General features: G+C 39.0%; 1 protein-coding gene across 9 annotated transcripts in view; it reads left to right on the forward strand.

Moving 5' to 3' along the window:
• Window positions 1-19,739, forward strand: part of TRAK1 (trafficking kinesin protein 1) — a 146,157-nt gene extending 126,418 nt beyond the window's left edge. For 5 of the 9 annotated variants that reach the window (XM_075271246.1, XM_075271241.1, XM_075271244.1 and 2 more), the window contains 3 exons: window positions 6,889-7,218; window positions 14,423-14,525; window positions 16,165-19,739. In XM_075271246.1, coding sequence (XP_075127347.1) covers window positions 6,889-7,218; window positions 14,423-14,525; window positions 16,165-16,951 — 1,220 coding nt within the window. In that variant the 3' untranslated portion in view covers window positions 16,952-19,739. Of the gene's footprint in view, window positions 1-6,888; window positions 7,805-14,422; window positions 14,526-16,164 lie in introns of those variants that run through there. The other 4 variants (XM_075271243.1, XM_075271247.1, XM_075271248.1 and 1 more) reach the window with 3 other exon arrangements.
• The last annotated feature ends 1,593 nt before the right edge of the window (window positions 19,740-21,332 follow it).

A 21,332-nucleotide genomic window follows, 5' to 3' on the forward strand; every position in this document is an offset into this window, starting at 1 on the left:
GGTGGAGAGCATAGTAGGAATTCTAGAATTATTCATTTATGCTTTGTGTATTATTATTCTCATTTGTCTTGCCAGTTAGGACTTATAGATAACTATAATTCATTCATAATGATGAGAATGGGATGTTTAGCTGCAGGTACTAAGTTGTTTGCTCACAAGCACTTTGGTTATTCTGTATCCTATACTATGTATGTTCTGTTTTGTTTTTCCCTTTTACTCCTCTTTTTGAGTTGGCCATCTTGTACCTTTTGCTATTGTATCTATTTTGATCTTTCAATAAAATCTCTATCATATTTCATCTATACTATTTGTTTCTTTTTCCTATGCTGTTTTTTGTTCTCATAGCCATGCATCATTATGTTCTCATAATATTATTTGTATAATTGTACAGTCTGCAAAGAAAAATGGCTGTAAGCAAAATGGGTCACATTAACTTGGCTATACTTGAGACTTTAGAGACTAAGACTCTTGTTGTCCTTTCCATTGCGCTAATCCTTCAGAGAATCTGAAAAATTGGAAAAAAATGGTTTCCCTGCTAGCCTGTACAAACAATAAACTTTTTCTTTATCTGTTATAGTTAAAGGGGTTTTCCCAACTCGCCTGCTCACCAACCTGCATGCTGTGCTCTGTTCACTTCCTGGTTTTCTCGGTAAATTGGTGGGCGAGGTTTCACTTGCTCTGCTAGCTCTCTTCATAGCTGTACATGTTTGCAGTCAGTAATGAGGGATGGTTGTAAATAAAATTTGTATATTATCACTGGAAGATGCGCAATATGAAGCTGATGTAGCAGAGCTGGATTTGATAGGTGATGAGAATCTCAAACTTACATGCTACAGAACCAAGAGTCAGTTTGCAATAAACTCCGTTTTAGGTCTGTGTTTACATACAGAGGTAACAGACTCCCTGTCTCAGCCCTTATCAGCAAAATTCAGTTAGCTGACTGAAAACTGGAAGAGAAAGAGCTCAGAAATATGAGCACTCAGCTCCCTCTCCCTCCTGAGAGCAGGGAGCTACGTCACTTGTCCTGGCTGTCCTAGCCGGAGAGATGTGGTTATGGAAACACAGTGTAAACAATGAAGTGAATAATCTCATTAGCCAAACAAAGCCGTTTTGATGAAGCAATGTATTTAGGAAGTGTCTTCAGTCCACATAAGCTAGCAGTATAGATAGGATCTTTGAGATGGGACAACCCCTTTAATTTTAATGTTACAACAAAAATACACGATCACTTCCTTCTGGTTTCTTTTTTACGGCATTTTCTTTCTTTTTTTTTAAATTGAAATAAATTATGGCAGATACAATTAACCCCTTAGCGACCCTTGACGTAACTGTACGTCATGGGTCGCATGGGGATGTATGGAGTGAGCTCACACGCTGAGCTCGCTCCATACACGGCAGATGCCGGCTGTATAATACAGCCAGGACCTGCCACTAACAGCAGCGGTCGGTGCCCGAGCCGATCGCTGCTGTTAACCCTTTACACACTGCGGTCAAACGTGACCGCAGTGTGTAAATGGCGCTGGCGGCATGGGCGCCGCCATGTTTTGCCGATCGCCGCCCTCCTGAACGTCACATGAGGGCGGTGATCGGTTGCTATGACAGCCGGAAGCCTATTGAAGGCTTCCAGGCTTGTCTCTGCACTAGATCTATTAGACGATGCCAGAGGCATCGTCTAATAGAAGTGCTGCGATTTTCCTATTCACTGCAATACTGTAGTATTGCAGTGAATAGTATGAGCGATCAGACTCCCTAGGTTTCAAGGTACCTAAGGGGTCTGATCATAAATGTAACAGAAGAAAAAAAAAAGTTTTTAAAAGTATTAAAAAAATAAAAAAAAATATAAAAGTTCAAATCACCCCCCTTTCCCTAGATCAGCTATAAAAGTAATTAAAGAACATTAAACATAAACATATTAGGTATCCCTGCGCTCCAAAATGCCTGAACTATTAGAATATTAAAACATTTATCCCGTACTGCGAACGGCGTAGCGGCAAAAAAAATAAAAACAGCCAAAAAGCGTTTTTTTCAACACTTTGCCTCCTATAAAAAATTGAATAAAAAGTGATCAAACCATCAGATCTTTCCCCAAATGGTATCAATAGAAACGTCATCTTGTCCCGCATAAAAAGACACCACAACCAGCTCCATACATGGAAATATGAAAAAGTTACAGGTGTTAGAACATGATGACACAAATTTTTTTTTCTATTTTGCAAAGTTTATCATTTTTTTAAAAGTATCAAAAAATTTCAAATACTATATAAATTTGGTATCACCACGTTTGTACTGACACGTAGAACACAGGTAACATGTCATTTGTACCAAACAGTGAATGCTGTAAAAATTAAACCCATAAGAAAATGGCGCAAATGCATTTTTTCTCCAATTGCGCCTCATTCTGAATTTTTTTCCAGCTTCCCAGTACATTGCACAGCATATTGAATGGTGCCATTACAAATTACAATTTGTCCCGCAAACAATAAGCTATCATGTGACTCTGTGAACTGAAAAATGAAAAAGTTATGGCTCTTGAAATGTGAGGAGGGAAAAACGAAAATGCGAAACCAAAAAAATGGCCTGGTCCTTAAGGGGTTAAAAAGTTTTTTTGTTTGTCTATGTTATAAGGGAAACTGTTTTTCAATTTTGCTGAACCTTGGTCTGATCAGAACAATGGAAAGGACAACTTCAGTCTGAACCTAGCCTATACCCTTTCATTTTGAGTCCATATGTAGCAGTTGAATCTGTATTACAGACAGTACAATTATAGCATTTCCTTCTGTTATACGTTTCATGCACAGTGTATTTATTCCTCCTTTATTTTTGTTGCCGTGGGCTGATTTTTCATTCCTTTCCATCCATGTCCTGTTTGCAGGGTTTTTGGTGTACTATAACATGTGGGTATGTATACAATGAATATTTGCAGTAGAATTGAAAGCTTTAGTTTGTCATATTCTCCTGTTCTACCCTTAGTTGCTTTGGGTAGTTTAGTGTACATATGGTAGATATAATGTTTTCCTGGATTAGATAGAATTAGCACTTGAATTCTTCAAAATACCTACATAGGAGAAAATCAAATACACTTTTTAATCTTCCTTGGACTAGCATATCTCCTATAAGAATCAAAGACTGAGAAATGTTGAAATCCAAACACCCGATCCCTCTGTACCCCACATCTTCCATCCAGGAAGAGTTTGATGGCCATCACGGACTTGCCTTTTGTGTCTTTGATTATTTTCTGACAAATTGTATTGTTACTATGTGTATTTACTGCAATTCTCAATAGAAAATAGGAAAGCATACTTATTTAGGAGATTATTGTCCAGCTTTTAAGTTGGCCATACACTTTAGCTACACCCCATAGAAGTTGTAATGTCTTTGAGCAGTAGTTTCTTCAAAATAGGTTGAAAGTACAGTTATAGAAAACTGTACGTATTCATTTTGCAGCCTTTTAGCTGAGTTAAATTTTGTTTTTTTGGCTTTCATTGTAACGTCACAGTTTGTGAAAAAGAGTAAATACAGAATCAGCTCTTCCACATCTGTGTATGGCAAATGTAAAGGGAATCTACCACCTCCCCAAATATATTCAACAGTCACCTCTGTGTTATACAGCACATCACAGGGATGAACCTTTCTTATGTATGTCAATTTTGTGCAGTATATTTGGACTTTAAAGTCTTGCACTGAGGGCGGGCATTCAACTCCAGGAACACGGATCTTACTGTCCAAGTAGGATGGGTGATATCATAGCAGTGGGAAGACAAGGGGTAGCAGAAGATGAGGACCCGCCCCCAGTGCACCAACTAAATCTACAAAATATAACTAAGGTATATCATTTATCAATCTGATGTGCTCTATAACATGGTCATGACAGTTGACACAACCACATTGATTTTAGATTTTTCAGAAAACACCAGATTCTATTTTTTGTAAGTAAATTATGAAGTGGATTTGGCTTAGATTTCACCTCTTGCATTTCGGCGAAAGAGGTAATTCAGGACAAATCCACAACATAGTCGTGCTGCAGATGTGAGAAATGCTGCTTATGAATGAAGCTTTAAAATCCTCGTTTACATGTACCGTATTTTTCGGACTATAAGACGCACTTTTTTTCCCCAAAATTTCGGAGGAAAATGAGGGTGCGTCTTATAGTCCGAATGTGGGATTTGCAGCATGGCCGCACTACTGCCACCGCTGGTTTTCTTCAGCGGCAGGAGCGTGACAATCTGCAGGCCCCGGCAGCTAAGACACTCCCCGGCATCCGCCGGTCTATTACAGCAGATGCCGGGGACTGTCTTAGCTGCCGGGGCCTGCAGATCGCCACGCTCCTGCCGCTGAAGAAAACCAGCAGTGGCAGAAGCGCGGCCATGCTGCAAATCCGCTCCTCCTCCACAGGTCCCGGCAGTTAGTTAGCCCCGGGGCCGGTCCCATACCTTTAGTGATGCAGGCCGGCTCCTGCACGGCGAGGCCGCAGGAGCCGACCTGTACCGATGACAGCCGGGAGCCTAATGAAGGCTCCCAGGCCTGTCATAGATATATATTACTATCGCGGCTGGTCTATGACACTCCGCGATAGTAATGTATAGAATCTCCCATAGACGGCAATACACTTGTATTGCCGTCTATTGGACTTGCAATCAAATGATTGCAGGTTCAAGCCCCCTAGGCGGGGGATAATAAAATAGTAAAAAAAAAATAAAAAAAAAACCACTTAAAAAAAATAATAAAAAATAAAATAAATAAAAGTTCACCTCCTTTCCCTAGAATACATATAAAAGTATAACATTACTGTGAAACATATACATTAGGTATCCCTGTGTCTGAAAATGCCCTGTCTACTAATATTTTTATGTACAGTGAACGTCAAAATCAAAAGTGCTAAACCGCATTAAACATTTCCCAAAATGGTATAACTAAAAAGTACACCTGGCCCCACAAAAAAAAAAACGCCCTATACATCCCCGTACAGCTGCAGGGTCACCTGTCAATGTGGCCTTGCAGCTGTTCTAAAACTACAACTCCCATACATTAAATATTTTACCATTTTTTGCCTGAAAAATTTTTTCCCTATTTTTCTCCTCTAAAACCTGGGTGCGTCTTATAGTCCAGTGCGTCTTATAGTCCGAAAAATATTCTATTTTGCTTTATTGGGCAATTTTCAGTGTTGAATCCATATATAAAAATCTTCTGAATATGTTTTTTAGCACTTTATCTAGCAATGAGATTTTAATTGTATTTTCTTTCCCATGTACCCAGGTTAAGTATACAAATATATATATATAATATATATATATATATATATATATATATATATATATATATATATATATATATATATTGCAGTTTTATTCACACATAATTTCTGCAATTAAATTTTTTATATATGAATCTTGGCAGTCAAATAATCCATAAACTACCCAGTCTAGAACATTCTCCATACTCCCCTCAGCAGAGGTGTGAAGCTCATGGACTCCAATGCAAAATGGAGGCCCTACCTACCTTGTTCCACTTAGAATAGTGGTATTTTTTATGTGGCATAGAAAGCCCCCCTCAAGCCCCTATAGCTACACCGCTAAGGTTTGATTTTCTCCTCAGATGAGACTTCCACTTACTTTCTTTCGTGTTATTTTAGTAGTAGTAGTAGTAGTAGTAGTAGTAGTAGGCGTAATAGTTTTGAAGCAACTGTAGAATAATTGTTTGGAGCTTTTGCCCTAAAGTGTCTGAAACTTATTATGGTCTTTTTGCACAGTAAAAAAAATTTGACATTTGAATTTATTTTTTTTAAAAATAAATTAATACAAATTTGTTTTTGTTTTTTTCCGGAAATAGGGAACATTTTTTTTCTTGCTTAGATTTTCCTTGTCATTAGTCTACAACCTTTTTTTGAATGAGCTTACCCAAGATTTCCTCCATCTGTTCAGATAGAGAACGGTCTTTATCCCCGTGGTTAAGTCTACATTCACACGACTGAGGTGCAAAATTGCTGTGAGAAGTGACCATTTTTCATGGCCATCTTGCACCCAAGGGGGCAGCCATTTTCACAAATCCCTCATACGTTGCAGTGCATGGAGGTGTCCGTTACAACAGACCATCAAAATAATGGTCATGTGAATAGCCCTCATTTACTTGAAGTGAATTTAATGCAGCCGTGCGATGTCCGTTACTCACTGTTGTGTAAATATAGCTTTACTCTTGTTTCATTTGCACAAGGGACAGAATTCCTGTTTTGGAGTTTGGTGGGGGTCCCAGCATTTTGACCCTGCCCCACCCAATCGGGCATATTTCATCTATATTATGGATAGGTGATGGATTGAAATCTTGGAAGTCTTAATTCTGTCAAAAAAGACCTCATGTTAAGGAGCAACTGACAGATTTTATAAAATGACAAGTGGCAAAGCTGAGCCTACACCTAAAGTAGGTGATTAAGTGCAGAATTTTATTTTTTTTTTTTTTTTACAAATCTGGAACATACATATGTTGACAGGCTTGTCAGTTTTACTCCAAAAATAGCTTAGTGCTTCATTGCTTAGATAGTGGAACAATGAAAAATATTGTAGTCATTATATCATGTTATTGCATTTTCTAACGTCACCACCAGAGGGAGATATGTCCCAGGTTATTACTAATCTCTCTCAGCTATCTAATATTAAAATATGTAATGATTCGGTAGTCTGAGGGAAGTAATGTCTCTTTATAGTCATGCATACAATGTCCTTGTTCCAATTTCTATTTTGTTTCCTAAACCGTTAATGTTTTCCTAATTGGCAAAGTCCAGTTTTAGAGAGGCTGTCTCCTCAAATATACCATCTGCACATGTCATTATTTTGCAGGGAGATTCATATTCATAAAATATCCTTTTAATTCCATGTCCGTTTGTTCTTTCTATTCCAGGTTCAGCAACTTTACATCAATGGCAGCAGTTGGCACAGCCTCACCTAGGAGGAATTCTGGACCCTAGACCTGGAGTGGTTACCAAGGGCTTCCGCAACTTAGATCTTGACCAGGAGGACGTGTACTGCTTCACAGACTTTGAAGAAGACGAGACAGGTGACATTCCTTTCAAGAGCTTAACTACCTCGAGTCCCGTCCATCATTCAGAGACCTCAGGTGAGAGGTCTCAAGCACAAGTGACTGTGTCTGACAGCAAGAATTGTCCAAGCCATTCTCAGGCTACCCCAGAGGACTTGCAAGAGCCCGCGACAGACGATGATGAGGGGTCTGGTGAGGGATCCTCCTTACGTCCTGTAAAATGGACATCTTTACAGGATATTGAGTATTGGGCCATTTTCACCTCTACACCACAGCATATACGCAAATGTTTTACTTCATGCAATAAGTGATCTGAGCAGTTAACAAATAATCTCTTGTTTAGCAGGTCCTCCCATTGGTATTTGTTTCCAGATTTGCATACATTGCAAGAACCACATTTATTATATGTAAAGGCTGCTAAAAGAAAGAGTCTGGTAAATGCTGAATGTACTGTGCAATATTTAGCTTTGTGGTTAGTGTTTGGTATGTTTCATGTGAGCATATATTTGAGTGTTTAGTCTGCCATCTTGTGGGGTTATACTAGTCTACACTGTGACTTGGAATGCACAAGGAAAGCCTGCATTCATTATTGTCCTTTTTACAGAGACTCATTAGTATGATTTAAGTGAACTAGTCTAGCGATTTATACCGTCATATCTGCTAACAGCAACCTGTATGATGCAGGGAGAGAATCTGAGTTCTGGGATCCATTGAATTATGTGACTTGGAGCAAATTTGTCTGTGAAAAGCAAAGTAAAGCCTTGCATGGACAGTGAGGGTTCTGCCTACACTTGATGATTGACAGATTTACCTGTATCGTTGTGTGTATAGAGAAGCCTGTCAATTACTGGCAGGGTAAGCAAGACTCACTTTTTCTCCTAGCAGTCTTGTCAAGATGAACTCCACTTCATACTCTGAAATCATGAGCCAAATCATATAAACCTATATAACACAGAGCTCAGTTTCTTTCCCTCTATAATATCCTGCCCTCAGATAGGACAGCAACAATCACCGTTTTGTTTTTTTTACCCTAATGGAGTTATGCAAGCAAAGCATCCCAATGATATCTTCCTCCACATAGGGGTGCTGCTTTCCATTAATAGAAGCAATAATTTGTTGCTTTGATTAAAAAAAAAAAAAAAATGCACATTGCAAATTAAGGGGTTTTTTTTGCCCACCTTGCAGTGGTCATTACATGGTGCTGTGCCACCCACGTCTTAGTGCAAATGTGGCAGGTTACTTGTTTGCAAAAAAATTGCAGCTCAGGCCCAGTTCACATCTGTGCATGAGCTTCCGTTTGGGAGTGCACTTGGGTACCCCCCGAACGAAAACCTAATCCGCATAAAAAAGCGTCTACCTTAGGAAACCCATGGACCCCAGAGACTATAATGGAGTCCTCGTGGTTTCCGCTCGGTTTCCGCATGAAAAATGCGGAGAGAAAAGTGCTGCTTTCTCTCTGCATTTTTATGCGAAGAGGGGAAAAGAATCGTGAAATGCAGATGTGAACCGGCCTTGCAGATGTTGTTCCTGGCGGAATCAAACCCAGGACTCCAGTGCTGCAAGGCTGCAGTGCTAACTACTGAGCCACCGTGTTGCCCCTGTGCTTTTATGGCATGTAATTTAGACTAAGTGCACTTAGTCAGCTCATTATATATACATTAACATTTTCTTATTAGATCGCTGGTATGCATCCGCATACCATTTTTGAATTGTATGGACAAGTGCAGCATACTGAACTTTCCTATACAGAAGGATTCTGCAAAATCTACAGTCAATGTTTTTTCATGAGGCATTCTTTTTGGTAACATATTATTCAAAGCTTCCATGTGTGATATACATTTTATGCGCATACACCCAACAATAGGCTTAAAAGCAATGCACACTGACTCATTGACATCCAGTAAAAGTAGGATCACTGGGCATCCCAGAAGTTGTCTGTTTCTGCCCATCTAAACTGACTGCACATGCTCAGTCCCCACAAACATGTTCAGCACTGACCTTTTTTGGCATGTCTAATAGAGGTATGAGGTAAGATCTAGCTTACTGCTTTGCATCAGGGCATTGCACATTACGTGCGCTACATACCTGCCACTTTTTATATATTTTTGCACAGTAACAATTATTTTATATAAAGATATTGTAAATATGTGTAAGTAACAAATGATCCATCATGGGTGTTATTTTGCACTGCTAAATGGTTATTTTTGCACTAATGAAAATTATTGTATTTGTACAGATAAAATTCCTATGTAAAATTTTGCAGGGCTAAAGCTGAATTTTGGATTAAAGGGATTTTGGATTACCTAATATATATATATTTTTTTTCTTTTTATCATTATTAGTAGTAACTTTGGAATTCTAAATTGTCTTTGCTTATTTTTGTAGAAAAGGTAAATTTATAGGTAGGGCTGGGAGAGTATGACCTAAATCACCATCAATTCAACATTTTACCTGGATTACGATTAATGGACAATTATTTTAGGACACCCCCTTATTTATATACCCCTGAATTTGTTTTGTTCATATATCAGCCACATAACATCCTCAATATATATTTACGATACTGTGTAGGGTGGGTTCACATCTGCGCCTGGTCTCCACTTTGTGGGTTTCCGTCTTCTGCCCGAGAAACTGGACAGGCAGTCATTGACCATCCGTGAGCATCTTCTGGTCTCCACAGCGAAACTGTTTTTTTTTTAACCGGACACAAAGTCCTGCATGTCTGACTTTTGTATCAGGTTAAAAAAACGGTTTTGCCACGGTGACGCAGAAGACGCACACAGGTGGACACTTTGCAAACCCATTCAAATAAATGGGTTTGAAAACTGACTGCTGGTTTCCGTCTCCTGTCCAGTTCCTTGGGCAGAAGACGGAAACCTGCAAAGTGGAGACCGGGCGCAGGTGTGAACTCGCCCTCAGTTGATCATCGGAGTGCACTTTTATTCTGAGAAGAGCACAGTACAAGTTATATAAAAGTGAAGGATGAGCCATCAGTTTTACATTTCCAGACAACCCTTTTAGCCTCTTCACCTACAAAAATATAATTGTCTGCTTTAATATACAATTGATCCTAAAATAAAGATATGGTGCTTTCATAATCCATTCAACATCATTGGTAAAAGCATATTTTATATTAAGGAATAGTAAATTAGATGTAGTTTTAGCAGGGTTCTAGACCTTCTAATGTGTCCACACTGGTGATGAGAATGTTACTCTTGTGCTGGAGGACCAGGCACATCTGTGCATTACTAAGCCTGTTGATGATGGGCCTGTGTAATTCTTGATTCTTCTAATGATCACATTGCAGTAGAAGTTCACACTTGCTGTCCCTGATCACCAGTGGTCCAAACATCAGATATCCTGTGATCAGCCTTATCAGGGGAATCTAGTTGACAAGAAGAGATTGTCCTTCTAACATCTTACCTATGTCATAAAAGCTGTGTGCAGGGCATATAAATAATATATAAATAAATTAACTTTTTATTTTTATTCTTCATGAAACACTTTGTATGGAAATGACTGTCAGGAGCCCTACAGGATGGTTCATCCCAGTCCCTGCCCTACTTATCATGCATGGAGTATTTGGGAATTGCATGACAAGATTAATGTAGAGAGCTAATTATTATGAACCTTATAGGCCGATTATGACAAGTAGGTCCAGGAGGCTCCTCTTTTGGCACTCATGAATCATTTGCAATCATAGAGCCACCATTTTCAAGCTCTTAATGCTTTCTAGATATAAAATAATTAAAGCAGGAAAATAAAATGCTGTAATAATAACTGCCAAGTCCTGTTCTCTGCAAAGGGACTTGTCAAAAAAATCTGACACCATGCTTTTTATTGTCTGTTTTTCCCTTTTGATAGAGAATTTTTCTTTTCCCAACAATCAGTGCTGTCATTGCCTGATCACCTAATTAAAGGTGATGTTTCATGAAAAACAGTTTATCCCATATCTGTGTCCCCCTGCTTTAATGTAGCAACAGTCACACTGGTGCACTGCTTCTTCATTCAGCTCTACGTGACTGCTGCTGGCAATGGCATAACTAGGAATGGTAGGGTCCAAAGGTATTTTACATGGGAAACCCCCGACCCCCTAACCACCCCCACACACAAACTGCATTCCTGAACACACTGTTGTGACCCTACACACACTATTCTGCTCCATAGTGGCCCTGCACACACTATTATGCCTGATAGTGGCCCCTGCACACAGTATTATTCCCCATAGTGGCCCCTGCACACAGTATAATGCCCCATAGTGGACCACCCATGAACAATTATTATACTCTGGGGCCTGTGAGTGAGGAGTGAGCAGGAGGGAGGAATGGTAAGTAAATAGAGCCCATTACCTGCTGGGGTTGCTCCAGCATGTAACAGCCTATTAAAATTTTTTTAAAAAAAACAACATTAGAGGCCCACCGGGCCCCCTAATGTCCCGGGCCCTGTGGCAGCAGCTATCACTGCTACTCTGGTAGTTACGCTCAATGTCCCATTTAACATTGTTGTCAGTACCGGGGTCTTAGAATTGGGAACCTCAATGTGTATCTCCAGTTATAATCAACTTTTTTTTTCTTTTTTTTTAATACATGAATACTGGTTTTGAAAATATGTTTCTTTTACCACTTAAGCTGTTCCTCCTGTTTCTGACTGCTTGTTTACATTAGATGTGTCTCTGTATTCAGTCTCGCACACATAGTTCATTGGAGATGGGAGGCGTGTACTAGGAGGTTGCTGCTCATTCTGTGACTTGGTAGCCTCTTAATTACAACCTAGCAGTATGAAAAGAGCACAGAGTACAGCAGCAGAAATTCGTGTCTTTTCTAGCAGCATTGTCCCCTTCCCGTCTTCATAGAATATGTAGAAAGTAACTCAACCTGAAAGGTGGAGAAGAAAACATATTTATTTAATATGATATATTAGAATAGTTTAATATATTTACTTGTATTATTCACTTATAAAAAGTTGTAAATAACTGGGGGGTACGGATCAGCCATTTGTGTACTGAGAATATGTTGTGTTCAGTGGAAAACCTCGAGAATGAATTTGTTGACCCGCTTGCAGCATGGTACTGAAAATGCTCCAACCAGTGATGTAGCTATGGAGGTCTCAGGGATCACTGTTGTGGCCAGGTCTCTAAAGTCAGCAGGGTCAGTACTGTATGCTGTGTTGAATTTTATAATTGTTTTATCCCTAAAAAGTGTTGGCTGGCTTGCTGACGTGTGTTTGTATGCTATTCTCCTCCTGGCTCCCCTACAACATCAGAAACACTAGAGAGCGGGAAGCATTGGAGCTGGGAGGAAAATAGAAGACGCACATACTGCCGAACACCCCATGTAGGGAGTGCTGTGTAGGGAGACAGTAGAGGTGAGTTCAATTAGCTGAGGGTGGAGACTATTACCTGTGTGTGAGGGACTGTTGCCTAAGGGGAGGCCATAAGATAGCATTATTTCCTTTGTGGATACCAAAAAGAGATGCACTATTCGCTTCCAGAGTAACAAGGTGCACAGTTATACTTTGCTTTGGGCAACGAGTTTGCACTAGTACGTTGCAGAGGGTGCAAGTAATACTACTGCACACTAGTGCTTAATGCACTGTTTTCTTGTGGGGGGCATTGTTAACTATTGATGGGCCCAAAGGGATCCCCTGGCTATTAGCGCTGCATCACAGTTCCAGATATGCAATTCAAAGTTACAGAACAACGGCCATAAAAGAAGTTGTAAGTGGATGTGTGGGAACATGCTGAACTTTCACACCAGGCCCACGAGCCCCTGACTCCAACTCTGCTTATGGCTAGAGTTCTATGCTTCACGTTGGCAGCATCCTGACATTCATGGCTTTCCCAGCTACAGATTGGCCACTTGTTACTCAACTCATTAACCCCACATTGTGCAGTATGCTGTCAGAAAAGCATCACATCGAAACTCTTGAAAGGTTCATTACATCCCGTGTACATTTTTGGGCAGTTTCATTGAAGATTTTAACAGAACGTCATACTTTCCACTCTTCATCTGATCGAGGTTCACTGGTTCATGTCCCTTGACAAGAGATTAATGTCAATTGTAAATTTTGGTAGCGGATTTGTATATCATTTTACTGCTTTCTCGTACTTGTTCAACTTATTTAAAAAAACATCCACGTGTGCTTTAAAGAATCACCCTGTGATCTGAGGTTATGAGGTGAACCATCATCCATATACTGTGTATTAAGAAAATAATTCTATTGTGTCTTGGAATTTGAAGTGTATTTAGCATAAACAAACAAGAACATGTGGCGAAACATTACAAATAATTTAGATTTTTAGTATTTCGTGATCTTGATCCTGCAGTTTTAGTCAAGTGCCATTACCTGCAGCCCTGAAAATCAGAAATCTGGAAGACTCAAGGTTTGATATACAAGCAGTATTGATACCTGCCCTCTTTGCTGTTGCTTTTCTGCTTTCTAGGAAGCAAGAACCTAGAATTACTTGTCTATTTTCCTGCGCTCAGAACTTTGCTTGTCTCTTCTTTTAGCAGCCTCTATATCTAATTGGTGTTTATATATTTTCAGTGATCTGCAAAATCATGAGATCGCCGCCATAGCACATCTCTTTCTGGAGTTATATGGAGCATACAGTATATTGGATTATATATTAGACCCGCTGCAAAGTTTTTATTTTTGTCATATGTGATTGTTGCATATAGTGCTTCTAAATAACTCTGGAAAGACTATTGCTTATCTGTGGTACTCTTCCCCTTACTAATCTCCCAATAAATTCCTTTCTGATCTCTATAGCGGACTTATGTATAGTATAGTCTCAATGCAATCCTGTTTCCATATAGCCCTATATGAAGTTTTGGAACCGCCTTAGCTTTGCTTCATGAATCCACACACATATGTGATTTTCCGGTCTTTTTTCATATATATGTGGCTGGATTTTGAAGCAGAGGAAAACAATATCTATTGCTGTGTGTAATTGCAAATCGTAGATATTTGACATTATTGAAAGATCTTTAGAAAGCCATTTTAATTTATACACCTTGGCAAACATTTTTTTATTACTCCTAAAATAAAGCAGCTTTGTAAATAGATGTTACTTTATAGCTTCTGTGCAGACCTATTTGTGTAGCAGACTACAAATACACCACATGAATTCTGATCCGGCAGTCATACCTATCCAATTGTGCCCTAAGTCCTAATGCATACTTTTTGCTAACCCACCAGATGTAAGAGGCAAGTGGGCAGGAACAATAAAAAAGTGGTCTCTAAGGTGTAACATTAATTAGGTGCTAATTGTGTGATGGGAAATCCTTCACTTTGTCTTGCTATTAAGAAAAATCAAACCAGGTTCTTAGGAGAAATGTTGTTTTGTAAAGAAACTTGAATATAAATGGCTTTTTTGTTTTTTTTCTATCTACAGTGCACCATCCTGGGAAATGTTTGTCTCAGACCAACTCCACCTTTACATTCACCACATGTCGGATTTTGCACCCGTCTGATGAACTCACACGAGTCACTCCGAGGTCAGATATTTTATATAGATGTCTGGTTCATTCATCCTTTTGCATTTTACTTCTATTTTATAGTTGTGAAACCCAAAGGCTTCCATCCTGATTTTTTTGGTGTGTGACCTCTACATACTGGCATATCATATGAGGGTGGCGGGTTTCCAGCATAATGGATTTCATATACTTGTGTGATGGAAGGTACTACATATTGATGCATCTGTAGACCACCAACTGGTTTTTACCCATATTGGTAGTATAGACCCTTGCTGCTGTACGGAGACTCTTCTGTTAGGTTTATAGACTTTTGTATGAAAAGTATAGTGCTGCAGATACCTGTGACGCACAATACAGACACGTTACAATTTAAAGGGAAAGTACACCTACTTTTGTGTGCATTTTATTTTGTACCAGATCTAACACTTTAGTACATAGATTTGGACATGCAGTTGGGTATTGTGATGGATAAAGCTAAGCATTATGTACAATTTACAATATTATTATTAATTTATTAATTGCTAATTGAGTCACTTAATTAAACATGGTTCTTCACAGGTCTTTTGATGAAGAAGAAGAAAGCACTTTATACCAAGTTTTGCTGAGAGGAGCTATAGGGCAGGCTCTATGACAAGCAAGGGAGGGGGTGAGCAGTATTGCAGATGCAGTCCCCCGCTGGCTGGGTCACTGTAGTTAAATGTGTGTTTTTCCCAGCTAACATAGACTCTGACAGATCTGTCATCCTAACACCACTAAGGTCTATATACCTATAAGATTACAAAGACTTTACCATTCTAATTGAATACAGGGAAGACTTGTCTGGCTCACTGGCATGTTGTCTTGTGTAATAGATAAAACATAACATATTATGTTTGCCCTTTTGCTGTATTACCTCAGGCATGTACCGTTTTATACATTTATATGATATATGAAAAGTGGTTGTGTGCTATTATTTCCTTTACATATGATAGTATGAACTTTATATTTTTGGAAAGGTTTGTGTTATGTTTTGTTTCTGTATCTTTACACATGTAAATCTGGATTGTGGAAGACATAAGTAGCTAACACAGCTTTCTTTGCACGCCATACTGACTAGTGAACGTAGCGTACAAAAAAAAGACATGTCTACATTCTGAAAAATGTAACAATCATTGTATTCTGACAATATTTACAATACATAAAATATATAATATGTAATATATAAGATAAAATATGTGAGGGTTAAAGGGAGTCTGCCAACACCAATATGGCTTTGAAATTGTTGTAGGGGCAGTGGCGTAACTAGGAATGGCAGGACTCCAAGGCGAACATTTGACATGGCCCCCTCCACTCCCCTGACCCTCCTGCTATAATTCTGATATATACCTGAAAGCCTGAGCAAAATCCTATTAAACAGAAACTCCAAATTGTAGCATAAATAGTGCCTTGTAAAAGGCTATCTTATCATATACCAGTATATGGTTCAATAATTTGCATTGTGGCCACAGAAAAAAAAAAAAAAGATAGATTCTAGCAAATAGACTAAGGGCACAGATATTTCAGTATGCATGTGGACTGCAAGCATGAATCTTAAATATGGAATTTTGTTACTGTTTTATCTTATTTTAGCAGGGTTTCTTTACTATTCTCTAATTGTTAACATTCTCTTTGTGCCCTGTAGCCTTAACACAACCCCAACTCCAGCTTCTGGCATCTTCAGCAATCTAAAATCCACGCCAGCAAGCACCCCATGCACACCCAGACGTCTCAGCTTGGCAGAGTCCTTCACTAATTTGAGAGAATCGACAACTACTATGAGCACATCTCTTGGATTGGTAAGGCTCCTGAAGGAACGGGGCATATCAGCAGCTGTGTACAACCCACAGAGTTGGGACAGGGCTGGGAACACTTATATAATGAATCAGTCTCTTCCAAAAATGACTGTCATACCTTCCACTCCTCCAAATTCACCTATGCAGACACCAAGCTCCTCTCCTCCTTCACTAGACTTTAAATGTACCAGCCCACCGTATGACAACTTCCTGGCTTCTAAACCTGCCAGCTCGATTCTAAAGGAGGTGAGGGAAAAGAAGAACATACGAAGCAGTGAATGCCAAACTGATGTTTCTGTCTCCAATCTAAATTTGGTTGACAAGGTGAAAAAATTTGGAATTGCCAAAGTCTCAGGACCAGCGCAAGCATCTTCTGCGTGTGAGAGTCCCATTCTGTGTGGTGCCCAGGGACCAGTACGGGCATTTGTTCCTGGAGGTATTATACAGGAAGGTCTGCCTTTAAGTTACCCGTCTGCAACAAGTGCTATTGGTGGAATTCAGCTAAACACAGGAATTAGAAGGAATCGTAGCTTTCCAGCTATGGTAGGATCCAGCATGCAAATGAAAGCACCATCAACATTGACACCAGGTATACTGATGGGGGCTAAACTACCCAAACAGACTAGTTTACGATGAAAACCATCCAACTACTACTGACTATATCACCAGATCAGAGGCTGTTTGCATTAGCCCTGCATATTAGCTACTGAACCTTCTGCATCTAGTGCTCGTCTACAATGCAAAGACTTTCTGCGGATCTCCTCTTCTCCCATCCTTCTTATACTGTACTTGTACTGACAAATCAACATTGTGCCTAGATGAGAAGTGGAGAGTGTACTTTCTATAAATATGTAGATAAATATCATACTGTAACTAAAATTATTTTACCGGTTGAAAAAGGTGACTTATCGAGTTTGCTGTAATATTGTAGATATTGATAATAATGTACATTAAATTAATGGAATGCACTGAACCTAAAGAACTGTTGGGGACGGTAGAATGCCAATATAGTTTTAGTACTAAAATTACCGACCAAGGTTTTTATTTCAATTACAAGGATGCTCTAGCCTAGACAGGTATGATATATCCTTGAGGCACTTGCATATATTGTCACTGTGTTGTTGTTCAATGCAATACATGGAGATACTTTTACAAGTCTGATAAACCAGATACTGTTACTAAAGCTGAAGATCGCAACCATAATGGGGGGAAACACAGTTTATTATTAACTAAATATTGTACGCACTACTTTCAGTTCACTTTATGTATTTAAACTTCAATAAAATATCACTACTGTGGAGGTGGCCATTATGTTAGCTAAAGAACTCTTTACAAAATGGCACCTAGCAATAAATTAAAGGGGTTGTCCATCCGATTAAAATGATCTAGAAAAGACTCAAAATGATTAAAAAAAAAAAAATCATGCCTTACCGATCCTCCCATTGCTTTTATTCTCTCTACTGCCTGGACCTTTGTGATATACGGGAAAGGATTATTCAGCCAGTGACTGTCTTCTTGGCTGATCCACCCTAGTCACATATCCGATGTCAGAAGGGACTAGTAAGTAGAAACCACCAATGACCCTGGAAAGTGTTGCAATAGCGATTTAGTGCACTGAGTGTTTTGTTTTAGTTTATTTTGTTTTTTTTCTTTAATGTTTTATGGCATTCTGAGCCATTTTCTTTTTTTCTTTTTTTTTTTTTTCTTTTTTTCAGGGCAATTTATATAAAGTCAGCCAAATACCAAGGTTAATGTTCTGTTCTCAGTGGATGTATGGCGTCTGCTTATAACAGAAGCCATGGCACTGTGACAGATCCATTAAATCATGGACATGAACGGCAACGGATGGCCTTCATTAACTTATAATGGGTGTCCATTCAGCCCTGTTGACGTTTCTACTGTTTTGATGGCAAAACAATATATTGTTGTGTTCTGATTAATATTGCTATCAAAATTGGCAGAAACCCAACCGAATGTCCTAGCACAGGTGTGAATAGAGTCTGTCTGTATAGCCTAGTAGTTAGATCTGTATTACATATATACACTTGTGTTTTGTTTTTGTTTTTTTTTGTTTTTTTTAGTCTTACTTTGCAGTCACCTTAAACTGATTCTTTACTATAGTTGCTTTTTTTTCCACTAAGCACTGGGACCCATTTCAGAAAAATTTCAGATTTCAACTAAAAAGGGATTTCTAGCTCACGGAATAATAAAGAGCTGAAGCTTAAATACTGTACTTGAAGTCTAGAATTGTTCTCCTTTGAAGGAAAGTATTTTATTGTTGGTTAATGGTGGAATTTGTGTTTTATATGTTTATTAAAGGAAGCCCATCGATATGTTATAGTGCTATTATAATTTTTTGTTGTTTAGGTCAGCTAGTTTTTAAAGTATTTTATGAACAGAATTAGGTCAATGTCATGGTATAAACAGTCACACAATCTACCTATATTTAATTTTATTTCTTTTCTAATTTATAATATTCTATTTTTTTTTTTTTTTACTTGAATTTTGTTTGACATTGCACCAGATATGTTCTGTTGTTTGAGTCCATCAGAATATGCTTCTTGTTACCTGCTTTGCTTATCATGTCAAATGGATTCACTTCAGTTTTCATTCATTTCTTACTTGCCCATTGTATTTTGTTCCTGAAGTTTCCAGTCATGGAAGGCAGAGTAGAAAGATAAGGACCATCCTCTGTAACATTAAGTTTTTCTGATAAGTGTTAAATGCAGATTAATATAATCGGATAGGGAAATATAGATCTGGGAATGCACAATGTAAACCAAATGTCTTTGAAGGGACACTGCTGTATACAGTGCTGCCTTTAGTTCATCCATATACCTAATGTGTTACATACAAGCTGTAAATTTTTCCAGGTGCTGTTTTATGTGATACTTAAGATCCAAGCATTGCTGATGCTAAGACAATTTGGTTAGATACTCATTTCCTCAATCAACATACCTGATAATCACATGGAACCACTCGGCCTACAGTAAGTGATATATGGATGCAAGCCCTCACTGTAACTTGTACCTGAGGTTATTGCTAGGCCAAGTATGTGCATATTTTCTAACTCCAGCGGATGCTCTTTCTCTATTAGATGTCCTTTGAGTCTTCTAGAATGTGGCATCGGGGGATCCTGCCATGTAAGATGTTATTCTGCAACAAGTCAACGGATGGGAGTTTTCTCCTTGTTTCTTTATACTATTGACTCCTCTGGTTTTGTTAATGTGTGCCTATTGAAAAGCAAATAATCCTAACTATATTTTTTATCAGAATGTATCTTTAGGCAGTACTTAGCCCGATGAACCATTGACTGTATGAAACATTGTTATGAAGCCCAAGTTGTGTTCCCCGAGATATTGGATGTAGCCAATAAAAATGTTATCACATTTTGCTTCTCAAATAATAAACTTTGCGAACTATAGCTTTGATTCTTTTATATTATATAGAATTCTGTTGCTTGTTTGAATCTTTTGCTATTTATTTCTTCCACATCCATCCAAAAATTCGGAGTGCAGAGTCCATTATTATCTCTGCTAAAAAAACTAATTGTTTGTTCTCAACTTACTGCCTGCTACTGATACAGTAGATGTGCCTCAAGTCTTCTATATAGTGTTCACAACACACCAGCATGTAGTGAGTCACTTGTCCTGGGTGCACAGGAGGTCTTAGGACTTTATCCAAGCTGCTCTGTTGAAACAGACAGGAGAGAAATGGGAAGGTACTAGAGCTACTCTTGTTACTTGAGTAGGATGAGTGATATTATAACAGTGGAAGGATCAACTGCATGGGGTAGTGCAGGCAGGGGGTGGTAGTGGTCTGAGTGACAAGAGCAAGGAGCTGATGGCCAACCCCCAGTGCATCTTCAGATCTACTAAAATGACATGCATAACAAACATACGTGGTTTATCACTGTGAATATGCTTTTTTATGTAGAATGTAAGCCCCATATAGGGATCACAATGTACCCCCCCATGGGGAGAACATACAAACTCCTTGCAGATGTTCCTGGTGGGATTAGAGCCCAGGACTCCAGCGCTGCAAGGCTGCAGTACTAACCACTCAGCCACCATGTTGCCCTACTGTGAATATGCTTGGTGGAGGTGCTAGGCTCCCTATAGTCTTTGCCCTGGGTGAACAAAAGCCTAGCTACAGCTTGGCTGCAAACTCGCATCATATTACTACCACAGAGTACCTACACTGTGTTGTCACCTTGCAGTTCTAGGTCTTCTTTGTCTATAAGCTGAAATCAAGCGTTTGGGCAGCATAGCACTTAGTGAGCTACTACAGGCGCTTGGAAAGGAACTCACTCCACCAATTGTAGCAACTCATAACTTCTGGCACTCAGATATTCTATTATAGGAGAGTAAGTTTATTAAGACTATCCACAGATGAACACGTGACTTTTCTGTCCCCACAGAATCTTCCTCAGATATCAGATTGCTTGCATAGAACAAGGAGAAGAGAAGCATTGGGGTGCAGGAGCAACTACAACATACAGCATACAGCCAAGGCAATGGCTCAAAAAGAAGCACTTTAACGTCATGGAGTGGCCTAGCCAGTCTCCAGACCTTAATCCCATAGAAAACTTATGGAGGGAGCTGAAGCTCTGAGTTGCCAAGCAATAGCCTCAAAATCTTAATGATTTAGAGATGATCTGCAAAGAGGAGTGGACCAAAATACCTCCTGACGTGTGAACAAACCTCATTGTCACCTACAAAAGACGTCTGACTGCTGTGCTTGCCAACAAGGATTTTGCCTCTAAGTATTAAATCTTGTTTGTCAGAGGGATCAAATACTTATTTCTCTATGCAAAATGCTAATTTATACAATGTGATTCATGTGTTCATGTCTTTGTCAGTGTGCAAACTTACAAAATCGGCAAGGGATCAAATAATTATTTCCTTCATTGTAAACCCAGAACATACGTAATATTGTCATATGTGGGTATAAACTGCTGTTTGGACACACAAAGGGGAGTAAGCACTATTTGGTTTTTGGAGCACAGATTAGGTGG

This window comes from Leptodactylus fuscus, chromosome 4 (assembly GCF_031893055.1).
Source record: "Leptodactylus fuscus isolate aLepFus1 chromosome 4, aLepFus1.hap2, whole genome shotgun sequence".
Classification (NCBI taxonomy): domain Eukaryota; kingdom Metazoa; phylum Chordata; class Amphibia; order Anura; family Leptodactylidae; genus Leptodactylus; species Leptodactylus fuscus.